This window comes from Scyliorhinus canicula, chromosome 18, assembly GCF_902713615.1.
Source record: "Scyliorhinus canicula chromosome 18, sScyCan1.1, whole genome shotgun sequence".
In the NCBI taxonomy this organism is placed as follows: Eukaryota; Metazoa; Chordata; class Chondrichthyes; order Carcharhiniformes; family Scyliorhinidae; genus Scyliorhinus; species Scyliorhinus canicula.
The window spans coordinates 81,801,929-81,814,364 of NC_052163.1; the positions used below are offsets into that span (position 1 = coordinate 81,801,929).

Here is a 12,436-nt window from a genome sequence, read left to right on the forward strand (position 1 = left end):
GGAAGGACGCAGAGAGTGTGGGGAGGACGCAGAGAGTGTGGGAAGGACGCAGAGAGTGTGGGGAGGACACAGAGAGTGGGGATGGAGAGGATACAGAGAGTGTGGGGAGGGGGAGGACACAGTGTGGGGAGGGCACAGAGAGTGCGGGGAGGGGGAGGACACAGAGACTGATGCACGATCAATTGCACAAAGACTTGAGTTGGGTGCAACTGAGGCTTTATTGCTCTAAGATGTGTGGCCTCCCACAGCAGCTGGCGAAATGACTGCAGCATGGTGGACACACATATTTATACTCTGCCTACTGGGCGGAGCCAGCAGGCAACGACTACCAACGTACCTGTAGTACAGGCCCTACCATACATCACCTAAGAGGTGCACCAGTGGTATACCACAGAGACTGTGGGGGTGGGCAGGTCACAGAGAGTGTGGGGGTTGGCAGGACACTCAGAATGTGGAGGTGGGCAGGACATCCAGAGTGTGGGGATGGGCAGGACACCCAGAGTGTGGGGATGGGCAGGACACCCAGAGTGTGGGGGTTGGCAGGACACCCAGAGTGTGGGGATGGGCAGGACACCCAGAGTGTGGGGATGGGCAGGACACCCAGAGTGTGGGGATGGGCAGGACACCCAGAATGTGGGATGGGCAGGACACCCAGAATGTGGGATGGGCAGGACACCCAGAGTGTGGGGATGGGCAGGACACCCAGAGTGTGGGGATGGGCAGGACACCCAGAGTGTGGGGATGGGCAGGACACCCAGAATGTGGGATGGGCAGGACACCAAGAATGTGGGATGGGCAGGACACCCAGAGTGTGGGGATGGGCAGGACACCCAGAGTGTGGGGATGGGCAGGACACCCAGAGTGTGGGGATGGGCAGGACACCCAGAGTGTGGGGATGGGCAGGACACCCAGAGTGTGGGGGTTGGCAGGACACCCAGAGTGTGGGGATGGGCAGGACACCCAGAGTGTGGGGATGGGCAGGACACCCAGAATGTGGGATGGGCAGGACACCCAGAGTGTGGGGATGGGCAGGACACCCAGAGTGTGGGGATGGGCAGGACACCCAGAGTGTGGGGATGGGCAGGACACCCAGAGTGTGGGGGTTGGCAGGACACCCAGAGTGCGGGGATGGGCAGGACACCCAGAGTGTGGGGATGGGCAGGACACCCAGAGTGTGGGGATGGGCAGGACACCCAGAGTGTGGGGATGGGCAGGACACCCAGAATGTGGGGATGGGCAGGACACCCAGAGTGCGGGGATGGGCAGGACACCCAGAGTGTGGGGATGGGCAGGACACCCAGAGTGTGGGGATGGGCAGGACACAGAGGGAGAACGGAGGCCTCTGAAGGATTGTTCACAAAGAACAGGCCATGAAATTCAGTGTTTTGGGATGGAATAGCAATGGAGGATACTGAGTATCAGTGTAACAGAGAAACAGGAGGTGAATTCTCCGCCTTGTCAGCTGCGTGTTCCTTGGCGGCGCACTGTTGCCAGCAGCGGGATTCTCCGTTCTCGCCACCGGCCAATGGGTTTCCCATTGTGGCCACCCCACGCCACCCAGAAACTTGTGGGCAGGAAGTGAACTCCCAGCGGAACGGAGTATCCCACTGGCAAGAATTCAGCCCAGGATGTAGCAATAGGATTTAGGCAAATGAGTTTTACATCTGTCTCGGATACAATGTCCGACATCTTGGGTGCAGGGGTGGCTCCGAGTCCAGAGGTGATGTGATTCGGAGTGTCGGAAGACCCGGGAGTTGAGATGGGGAGAGATGCTGATGTCTTGGCCTTTGCCTCCTTGAAAGCCTGGAGATGGATTTTCTTGAGTTGATGGGGCTCGGAGCCACCGACTTGGGGGATGGGGAGTTTGTCTTGTTACATGTTTCTGAGAATTAGCTTGTATATTTTTGTATATATGACAAATGCCTTCACTAAAAGTATTTCTATGAGTGTTAGGTTGGAGAAAGTGCCTACTTACTTCAGCCGAGATAATCAATTTGACAACAAAATGGTCGCGATAGAGCACAGCATCATCAGCAATCTGATGGAAGCTAGGCCCATCACTAAGGAATAGCATGTAGATGAGAAAATAGATTAACCAAGTAAAAGGGCATTTCAGAACTAGCAGCTTTGGGCAGCACGGTGGCGCAGTGGTTAGCAGTGCTGTCTCACAGCACTGAGGACCCGGGTTCGATCCCGGCCCCGAGTAACTGTCCGTGTGGAGTTTGCGCATTCTCGTGGGTTTCACTGCTGCAAGCCAACTCTTTGCAGGATAGGTGGATTAGCCGCGCTAAAATGTCCCCTAATTAGAAAAAAAAGAATTGGGTACTCTAAATGTACAGAAAGAAAAGAAGGGCAGATTTACAGAGGACACACGGCACTGAAACAGGCCAATATATAGGGCAGTGCGGGTGTATAGGGCAGTGCGGGTGTATAGGGCAGTGGGGGTGTATTGGGCAGTTCGGGTGTATAGGGCAGTGCGGGTGTATAGGGCAGTGCGGGTGTATAGGGCAGTGCGGGTGTATAGGGCAGTGGGGGTGTAAAGGGCAGTTCGGGTGTATAGGACAGTGTGGGTGTATAGGACAGTGTGGGTGTATAGTGCAGTGCTGGTGTATAGGGCAGTGCGGGTGTATAGGGCAGTGCGGGTGTATAGGGCAGTGCGGGTGTATAGGGCAGTGCGGGTGTATAGGGCAGTGTGGGTGTATAGTGCAGTGCAGATGTATAGTGCAGTGCGGGTGTATAGGACAGTGCGGGTGTATAGTGCAGTGCGGGTGGATAGGGCAGTGCGGGTGTATAGGGCAGTGTGGGTGTATAGGGCAGTGTGGGTATATTGGGCAGTGCGGGTGTATAGTGCAGTGCGGGTGTAGAGGGCAGTGCGGGTGTATAGGACAGTGCGGGTGTATAGTGCAGTGCGGGTGTATAGGACAGTGTGGGTGTATAGGGCAGTGAGGGTGTATAGGGCAGTGCGGGTGTATAGGACAGTGTGGGTGTATAGGGCAGTGCGGATGTATAGGACAGTGCGGGTGTATAGTGCAGTGCGGGTGTATAGGACAGTGTGGGTGTATAGGACAGTGTGGGTGTATAGGGCAGTGCGGATGTATAGTGCAGTGCGGGTGTATAGGACAGTGTGGGTGTATAGGACAGTGTGGGTGTATAGGGCAGTGCGGATGTATAGTGCAGTGTGTGTTTATAGGGCTGTGGGGGTGTATAGGGCAGTGTGGGTGTATAGGGCAGTGCGGGTGTATAGGACAGTGTGGGTGTATAGGGCAGTGCGGGTGTATAGTGCAGTGCAGATGTATAGTGCAGTGCGGGTGTATAGGACAGTGCGGGTGTATAGTGCAGTGCGGGTGTATAGGACAGTGTGGGTGTATAGGACAGTGTGGGTGTATAGGGCAGTGCGGATGTATAGTGCAGTGTGTGTTTATAGGGCTGTGGGGGTGTATAGGGCAGTGTGGGTGTATAGGGCAGTGCGGGTTTATAGGGCTGTGGGGGTGTATAGTGCAGCGCGGGTGTTTAGGGCAGCGCGGGTGTATAGGGCAGTGCGGGTGTATAGGGCAGTGGGGGTGTAAAGGGCAGTTCGGGTGTATAGGGCAGTGCGGGTGTATAGGGCAGTGCGGGTGTATAGGGCAGTGCGGGTGTATAGGGCAGTGCGGGTGTATAGGGCAGTGCGGGTGTATAGGGCAGTGCGGGTGTATAGGACAGTGAGGGTGTATAGGGCAGTGCGGGTGTATAGGGCAGTGCGGGTGTATAGGGCAGTGCGGGTGTATAGGGCAGTGCGGGTGTATAGGGCAGTGCGGGTGTATAGTGCAGTGTGTGTTTATAGGGCTGTGGGGGTGTACAGGGAAGTGTGGGTGTATAGGGCAGTGCGGGTTTATAGGGCTGTGGGGGTGTATAGTGCAGTGCGGGTGTATAGGGCAGTGCGGGTGTATAGTGCAGTGTGTGTTTATAGGGCTGTGGGGGTGTACAGGGAAGTGTGGGTGTATAGGGCAGTGCGGGTTTATAGGGCTGTGGGGGTGTATAGTGCAGTGCGGGTGTATAGGGCAGCGTGGGTGTATAGGGACGTGCGGGTGTATAAGCCAGTGCGGGTGTATAGGGCAGTGCGGGTGTATAGGAACGTTCGGGTGTATAAGCCAGTGCGGGTGTATAGGGCAGTGCGGGTGCATAGTGCAGTGCGCGTGTATAGGGCAGTGAGGGTGTATTGGGCAGTGCGGGTGTATAGGGCAGTGCGGGTGTATAGGGCAGTGGGGGTGTATAGGGCAGTGCGGGTGTATAGGGCAGTGCGGGTGCATAGTGCAGTGCGCGTGTATAGGGCAGTGAGGGTGTATTGGGCAGTGCGGGTGTATAGGGCAGTGCGGGTGTATAGGGCAGTGGGGGTGTATAGGGCAGTGCGGGTGTATAGGGCAGTGCGGGTGTATAGGGCAGTGCGGGTGTATAGGGCAGTGCGGGTGTATAGGGCAGTGCGGGTGTATAGGGCAGTGCGGGTGTATAGGGCAGTGCGGGTGCATAGGGCAGTGCGGGTGCATAGTGCAGTGCGGGTGTATAGGGCAGTGCGGGTGTGTCGGGCAGTGCGGGTGTGTCGGGCAGTGCGGGTGTATAGGGCAGTGCGCGTGTATAGGGCAGTGCGCGTGTATAGGGCAGTGAGGGTGTATAGGGCAGTGAGGGTGTATAGGGCAGTGCGGGTTTATAGGGCAGTGCGGGTTTATGGGGCAGTGCGGGTGTGTGGGGCAGTGCGGGTGTGTGGGGCAGTGCGGGTGTGTGGGGCAGTGCGGGTGTGTGGGGCAGTGCGGGTGTGTGGGGCTGTGCGGGTGTGTGGGGCTGTGCGGGTGTATGGGGCAGTGCGGGTGTATGGGGCAGTGCGGGTGTATGGGGCAGTGCGGGTGTATGGGGCAGTGCGGGTGTATGGGGCAGTGCGGGTGTATGGGGCAGTGCGGGTGTATGGGGCAGTGCGGGTGTATGGGGCAGTGCGGGTGTATGGGGCAGTGCGGGTGTATGGGGCAGTGCGGGTGTATGGGGCAGTGCGGGTGTATGGGGCAGTGCGGGTGTATGGGGCAGTGCGGGTGTATGGGGCAGTGCGGGTGTATGGGGCAGTGCGGGTGTATGGGGCAGTGCGGGTGTAGGGGGCAGTGGGGGTGTAGGGGGCAGTGGGGGTGTAGGGGCAGTGGGGGTGTAGGGGGCAGTGGGGGTGTAGGGGCAGTGGGGGTGTACGGGGCAGTGGGGGTGTACGGGGCAGTGGGGGTGTACGGGGCAGTGCGGGTGTAGAGGGCAGTGCGGGTGTAGAGGGCAGTGCGGGTGTAGAGGGCAGTGCGGGTGTAGAGGGCAGTGCGGGTGTAGAGGGCAGTGCGGGTGTAGAGGGCAGTGCGGGTGTAGAGGGCAGTGCGGGTGTAGAGGGCAGTGCGGGTGTAGAGGGCAGTGCGGGTGTAGAGGGCAGTGCGGGTGTAGAGGGCAGTGCGGGTGGAGAGGGCAGTGCGGGTGGAGAGGGCAGTGCGGGTGGAGAGGGCAGTGCGGGTGGAGAGGGCAGTGCGGGTGGAGAGGGCAGTGCGGGTGGAGAGGGCAGTGCGGGTGGAGAGGGCAGTGCGGGTGGAGAGGGCAGTGCGGGTGGAGAGGGCAGTGCGGGTGGAGAGGGCAGTGCGGGTGGAGAGGGCAGTGCGGGTGCAGAGGGCAGTGCGGGTGCAGAGGGCAGTGCGGGTGCAGAGGGCAGTGCGGGTGCAGAGGGCAGTGCGGGTGCAGAGGGCAGTGCGGGTGCAGAGGGCAGTGCGGGTGCAGAGGGCAGTGCGGGTGCAGAGGGCAGTGCGGGTGCAGAGGGCATTGCGGGTGCAGGGGGCAGTGGGGGTGCAGGGGGCAGTGGGGGTGCAGGGGGCAGTGGGGGTGTAGGGGGCAGTGGGGGTGTAGGGGGCAGTGGGGGTGTAGAGGGCAGTGCGGGTGTAGAGGGCAGTGCGGGTGTAGAGGGCAGTGCGGGTGTAGAAGGCAGTGCGGGTGTAGAGGGCAGGGCGGGTGTAGAGGGCAGGGCGGGTGTAGAGGGCAGGGCGGGTGTAGAGGGCAGGGCGGGTGTAGGGGGCAGGGCGGGTGTAGGGGGCAGGGCGGGTGTAGGGGGCAGGGCGGGTGTAGGGGGCAGGGCGGGTGTAGGGGGCAGGGCGGGTGTAGGGGGCAGGGCGGGTGTATGGGGCAGTGCGGGTGTAGGGGGCAGGGCGGGTGTAGGGGGCAGGGCGGGTGTAGGGGGCAGGGCGGGTGTAGGGGGCAGGGCGGGTGTAGGGGGCAGGGCGGGTGTAGGGGGCAGGGCGGGTGTAGGGGGCAGGGCGGGTGTAGGGGGCAGGGCGGGTGTAGAGGGCAGGGCGGGTGTAGAGGGCAGGGCGGGTGTAGAGGGCAGGGCGGGTGTAGAGGGCAGGGCGGGTGTAGAGGGCAGGGCGGGTGTAGAGGGCAGGGCGGGTGTAGAGGGCAGGGCGGGTGTAGAGGGCAGGGCGGGTGTAGAGGGCAGGGCGGGTGTAGAGGGCAGGGCGGGTGTAGAGGGCAGCGCGGGTGTACAGGGCAGCGCGGGTGCACAGGGCAGCGCGGGTGCACAGGGCAGCGCGGGTGCACAGGGCCGTGCGGGTGGACAGGGCCGCGCGGGTGGATAGGGCAGCGCGGGTGGATAGGGCAGCGCGGGTGGATAGGGCAGCGCGGGTGGATAGGGCAGCGCGGGTGTATAGGGCAGCGCGGGTGTATAGGGCAGCGGGGGTGTATAGGGCAGCGGGGGTGTATAGGGCAGCGGGGGTGTATTGGGCAGCGGGGGTGTATAGGGCAGCGGGGGTGTATAGGGCAGCGCGGGTGTATAGGGCAGCGGGGGTGTATAGGGCAGCGGGGGTGTATAGGGCAGCGGGGGTGTATAGGGCAGCGGGGGTGTATAGGGCAGCGCGGGTGTATAGGGCAGCGCGGGTGTATAGGGCAGCGCGGGTGTATAGGGCAGCGCGGGTGTATAGTGCAGCGCGGGTGTATAGGGCAGCGCCGGTGTATAGGCAGCGCGGGTGTATAGGGCAGTGCGGGTGAATAGGGCAGTGCGGGTGTATAGGGCAGTGCGGGTGAATAGGGCAGTGCGGGTGTATAGGGCAGTGAGGGTGTATAGGGCAGTGAGGGTGTATAGGGCAGTGAGGGTGTATAGGGCAGTGTGGGTGTATAGGGCAGTGAGGGTGTATAGGGCAGTGCGGGTGTATAGGGCAGTGCGGGTGTATAGGGCAGAGCGGGTGTATAGGGCAGCGGGGGTGTATAGGGCAGCGGGGGTGTATTGGGCAGCGCGGGTGTATTGGGCAGCGCGGGTTTATAGGGCAGTGCGGGTGTATTGGGCAGTGCGGGGGGGGTGTCGGGCAGTGCGGGGGGTGTGTCGGGCGGTGTGGGGGTGTAGGGTGGTGCGTAGGGTCTGTCGGGTGGTGCGGGGGGTGTATCGGGCAGTACACCCACAGTATACCCACACATGTACCCACCTCCAAGGAGGAGTAGGATAAGCTGCTATCTCCGTGAGTCTTTGTTTTACCTGAGCAGTAATGAATAGGGGAGATTCGCCACGTAAAAGTCTCTGAAAACACTCGCTTCGGGAGAATAAGGCAGAAATGTTCAATGGTTCACTGACTTTAGCAGCATTTACTGCAATAATTTCAATCACATTAATATGATTTCACAATTAATAGTTTATTTTTGAATTTGTTCCAGCTATGGTGTTGAATGGGGAAATGAAGGCTACATTTTAATGTCCAGAGACCGGCAAAACAATTGTGGAATTGCAACACATGCTGTTTATCCAGAGGTTTAAAGATTTTTTGAACAGAATCCGAGAATGCATATGAGGCCGTGCCCCTCCTTTTGTGTGTGGGGGATGTTTTATGTTATTTTAATTATTGTTGCTTCATTTTATAGCATTTACAAGACATCTCTATCCATTATTTCCCGCGTTGGTGTCAATATAAATAGCCTTGTCCTGGGAATGCACTTAATCGATGAATAGTGTTAATGAGATTCAGCATACTGATTGACATTGATTTCTGAATGGGGCTTGTTGATCATAGACTTTGGTCAACCGTTTAAAAATCGGAACACTATCCTGCTGGCCAAGGCAGTACTTAATTCCCTTCCTTTGTTTGAATTGTTGATGGAGCCATTGTTCTGTGTCTGTCTGTGATATCCAACACTATAGATGGGCACGGCCAGGTTAAATTGCTGGTGTTGGCACTTAGTTCCAATGCCCAGGACGTCAAACAAATGTTCTCCATGTAAGTCAACCAATAAATGCCAAATTCTTAACATGGTGCGATAAAAGGGAAGAACTATGAAGAAGCCTTCAGACATTGGGGGAGTGTTTTATACTTTATATTTGCAAATAATAATAATAAATGTATCCTTTCCACAAATTTTGAATGATTTATTTTCTTCCATTAATTTTGTAGTTAGCTGGGGCCCAGTTGGTAAGACTTCCGTCTCTGAATCAGAAGGTTGTGGGTTCAGATCTACTTCAGAGACTTGAGCACAGAATTCAGGTTGACACTCTCGTGCGGCATTGAGGTAGTACTGCACTGTTGAAGATGCTGGGCAAGACTTAATGGTAAAGTTTCTCAGTGTCATCTCGGATGAGTTTGGCTGGGTGTTTCGCAACTTGGACCTGAGGGCATTTTTCCGGGGACCAGCACGCACTTTGAAATTCTTTTAGCGATGAAATTCTTACAGCAATTTGGAAGTGCCACCTGGACACCATGGCAGTGCCAAGGTGCTCGGGTGCCAGAGGGAGAACCATAGTGCCACCCTGGCTTGTCCCTAACCGCCTAAGGGGTCTTCACTGGTTTGGGTGATCCCCCTCCCCAGGTGCCATTGCGCCTGCTCCCGTGTGACCTCTCACTGTGGTGCTGGTTAGATCCCGGAGGCTGTTAGATAGGGTGTCTGTCTCGTTAATGAGTTGGAGATTGCCCTTAATTGATGATAATTGGCATCTCGCCACATCCAGGCGGGATCTGGAACCTGTCCACGGGAGCTGGCCGTTGCCTGGCATGGATCCTGATTTTAGCCTCTCCCGCGATTGGCACGCGCGAATCCGTGCGGCCATTGCATTGCCCCCCCTGTTTTTCAGAGGAAATGTTAAACCAAGGTTACACCTGTTGGATAAGGCACTTTTGAGGAAGAACTGAGGGGTTAATCCTGACGTCCTGGCTAAACAATATTCCTGAAAGAATGCTTACAATAGTTTCCAGTCATTATCACGTTGTTGCTTGTGACAACTTCCTGAATGTAAATGAGCTACATGACCACTTCAGAAAATGCTTTGTGAGATCTCGAGGTTATGGTTATGGTGTATAAAATGCAAGCCTTTTTTCCCCAGTAAAATTGCATGACTGCCATGGGTCTGCGTACGTTTCAATGAAGTTACTGTTAAAAGCCCCGAGTCTGGGCAGCATGGCGGCGCAGTGGTTAGCACTGCTGCCTCACGGCGCTGAGGTCCCAGGTTCGATCCCGGCTCTGGGGTCACAGTCTGTGTAGAGTTTGCACATTCTCCCCGTGTCTGCGTGGGTTTCGCCCCCACAACCCAAAAATGTGCAGAGTAGGTAGATTGGCCACACTAAATTGCCCCTTAATTGGAAAAGATAATTGGGTAATCTAAATTTAAAAAAAAAAAGGCCCCTAGTCGCCACATTCCGGCGCCTGTTCGGGGAGGCTGGTACGGGAATTGAACCGTGCTGCTGGCCTGCCTTGGTCTGCTTTAAAAGCCAGCGATTTAGCCCAGTGTTGTTATAACCCCAATGGAGGTCCCGGGATCAGGACTATACAATTTCCCGTGACCTCCTTTAAGACAGGCAGACCTTCCCCTTTAAGGTGGCAGGTTCCCTTTTACAAAGAAAGCCCCAGTTGTATGAAAAGCCTGGCCTAGCTGTCAATCTAGGAAAGTAGGAAAGTTCCCACCCACCCCACCTGGCAGCGTGAAATCACATTGATGGGGTTTGGAACAGGTTTTTAAAAATGGTGAACTGGTGAACAACTCGCCGGGGGCACAACAATAAGTACAGCCCCAAGGGGGAGAGGTGCATGCATGAGCACCAGCCTGGCACTGTCATGCCATTGCTAGCTGGTGGACAGTGCTGTGAGGAGCTGTTGGGAGTTTTGTTGGGAGTGGGGTGTGAGTGATGCCCATGGTGGGAGTTATTCCATGGTGGAGTGGGGTGTGTGGTTGGAGTACGGGGGTTCTGTGGTTGGGGGCAATTCTGTGGTTTGGGAGGTGTTCTGTACCTTTTTGACGCTGCTTTTTCCGTCCAAGTTGGCACAGTCGGAAAATTCCACTCCATGGGTTTTATCGAGGAAACTAGGATTAGGAGTCCTCCGGTCACAGGACCTAGCAGTGACGTGAAGACAAGCCTGGAGTAAGTGGGCCTTAATATGTACAGGTATTCTTAGGCCTCGAAGCCTTTGGCTCCAGACCCTGCCGTTCCAGTCTACTTTATCTCAGTGCTAGGCTCAGTCATGGGTGTGCTGAGACTACCGCTTGGCCCCAGAGTTAAGCAGCATTTTGGTTGCACTGGTACCCTATGTAACACAGGGTAAGAGGGTAGCCAGATAAATCAAGCTTTCTGCCTGGATTCATAATACTGGGTTATGGAAGAGGCCCTAGAAATAATGGATGGTGGTCATCTACCAAGATTCTATGGACTCTGAAACAGTTCCCACAGATTGGAGGGTAGCTAATGCAATCCCACTGTTTAAAAAGGGAGGTAGAGAGAAAACAGGGAATTGGAGACCAGTCAGACTGACGTGAGTAGTGGGGAAAATTCTATAATCCATTATCAAAGATATTGTAGCACTCAGACCACTTGGAAAACAATGGCAGGATTGGACAGAATCAGCATGGTTAACGAAAGGGAAATCATGGGCGGGATTCTCTAATCCCACGGCAGAGTGTTCATGCCGACGTAAATGGCGTCGCATTTTATGATGGCGTGAATGGGCCGCTGCCAGGACTAATTCTACAGGGGGCCAGCACGGCGCTGGAATGGTTCGCGCTGCTCCAGCTGCTGATCTTGGTGCAAACTGTGAGCCACGGGATCTGCGCATGCGCAGTGGCGCCGGCGCCAAGGAGGACATGCGCAGTGGCGCCGGCGCCAAGGAGGACATGCGCAGTGGCGCTGGCGCCAAGGAGGACATGCGCAGTGGATTCCTTCAACGCGTCAGACCCGACGCAACATGGCACAGGATTACAGGGGCCGGCGCGTAGGAAAGGAGGCCTCCAGCCAGAGAGGCCAGCCCGCCGATCAGTGGGTCTTGATCGCGGGCTAGGCCACATCGGAGCCCCCCCCCCCCCTCCGGTCGGACCCCTCCTCCCCCCCCCCCACAGGCCACCACCTGACCCTTCAACGCCGAGGTCCCGCCGGCTCAGAGCAGGTTAGAACGGCGGCGGCAGGACTCGGTGTTTTTCTTACAGCCGCTCGGCCCATCTGGGCCAGAGAATCGGCGGGCCGGCCGCGTAGAGCAGTTGGTGACTGGCGCCGTGCCAACCATGCCGGCACCAATGGCGCCGATTCTCTGCTCTGCGGAGAATCACATGTCGGGGCGGCATGGCCCGGTCGTGGGGATTCTCCGGCCTGGCCCAGAGCTGGGAGAATCCCACTCCATACTTGGCAAATCTATTGGAATATTTTGAGAATGTAACCAGTAGAGTTGATAAGAGGGAGCTAGTGGATTTGGTTTATTTGGACTTTCAGAAAGCATTCGACAATGCCCCATAAAGATTAGCGTGTAAAATTAAAGCGCATGGGATTATGAGGTAGTGTATTGAGATGGATAGAAAACTGGCTGGCAGACAGGAAACAAAGAACAGGAATAAACGGGTCTTTTTCCAAATGGTGGGCAGTGACTAGTGGGGTACTGCAAGGATCGGTGCTCGGACCCCAGCTATTCACAATATATATTAATGATTTAGATGAGGGAACTAAATGTAATATCTTCAAATTTGTAGATGACACAAAACTGGATCGGAAAATGAGCTGTGAGGAGGATGCAGAGATCCTTCAGTGTGATTTGGACAAGTTGAGTGAGTGGGTAGATGCGGTGTAATTTGGATAAATGCGAGATTATCCACTTTGGTAGCAAAAATGGGAAGGCAGATTATTATCTGAATGGCTATAAAATGAGAGAGCGGAATGTGCAACGAGACCTGGGTTTCCTCGTACACCAGTCACTGAAGGTAAGCAGGAAAGTGCAGCAGGCGTTAAATAAGCAAATGGTATGTTGGCCTTCATAGCGAGAGGATTTGAGTACAGGAGCTGGAATATCTTGTTGCATTTATACAGGGCCTTGGTGAGGCCATACCTGAAATATTGTGTGCAGTTTTGGTCTCCTTATCTGAGGAAGGATGTTCTTGCTGTGGAGAGGGTGCAGCAAACGTTTACCAGACTGATTCCTGGGATGAAGCAGTTTAATTGGGTAGATACAGAGAGGGCAT

General features: G+C 56.3%; 1 protein-coding gene across 3 annotated transcripts in view; it reads left to right on the plus strand.

Annotated features, from left to right (window-relative positions):
- Positions 1–8,369, plus strand: part of LOC119953603 (procathepsin L-like) — a 62,850-nt gene extending 54,481 nt beyond the window's left edge. For 2 of the 3 annotated variants that reach the window (XM_038778024.1, XM_038778023.1), the window contains exon 8: positions 7,675–8,369. In XM_038778024.1, the coding sequence (XP_038633952.1) occupies positions 7,675–7,774 (100 nt within the window). In that variant the 3' untranslated portion in view covers positions 7,775–8,369. Of the gene's footprint in view, positions 1–7,671 lie in introns of all 3 variants that reach the window. The other variant, XM_038778025.1, reaches the window with a different exon arrangement.
- The last annotated feature ends 4,067 nt before the right edge of the window (positions 8,370–12,436 follow it).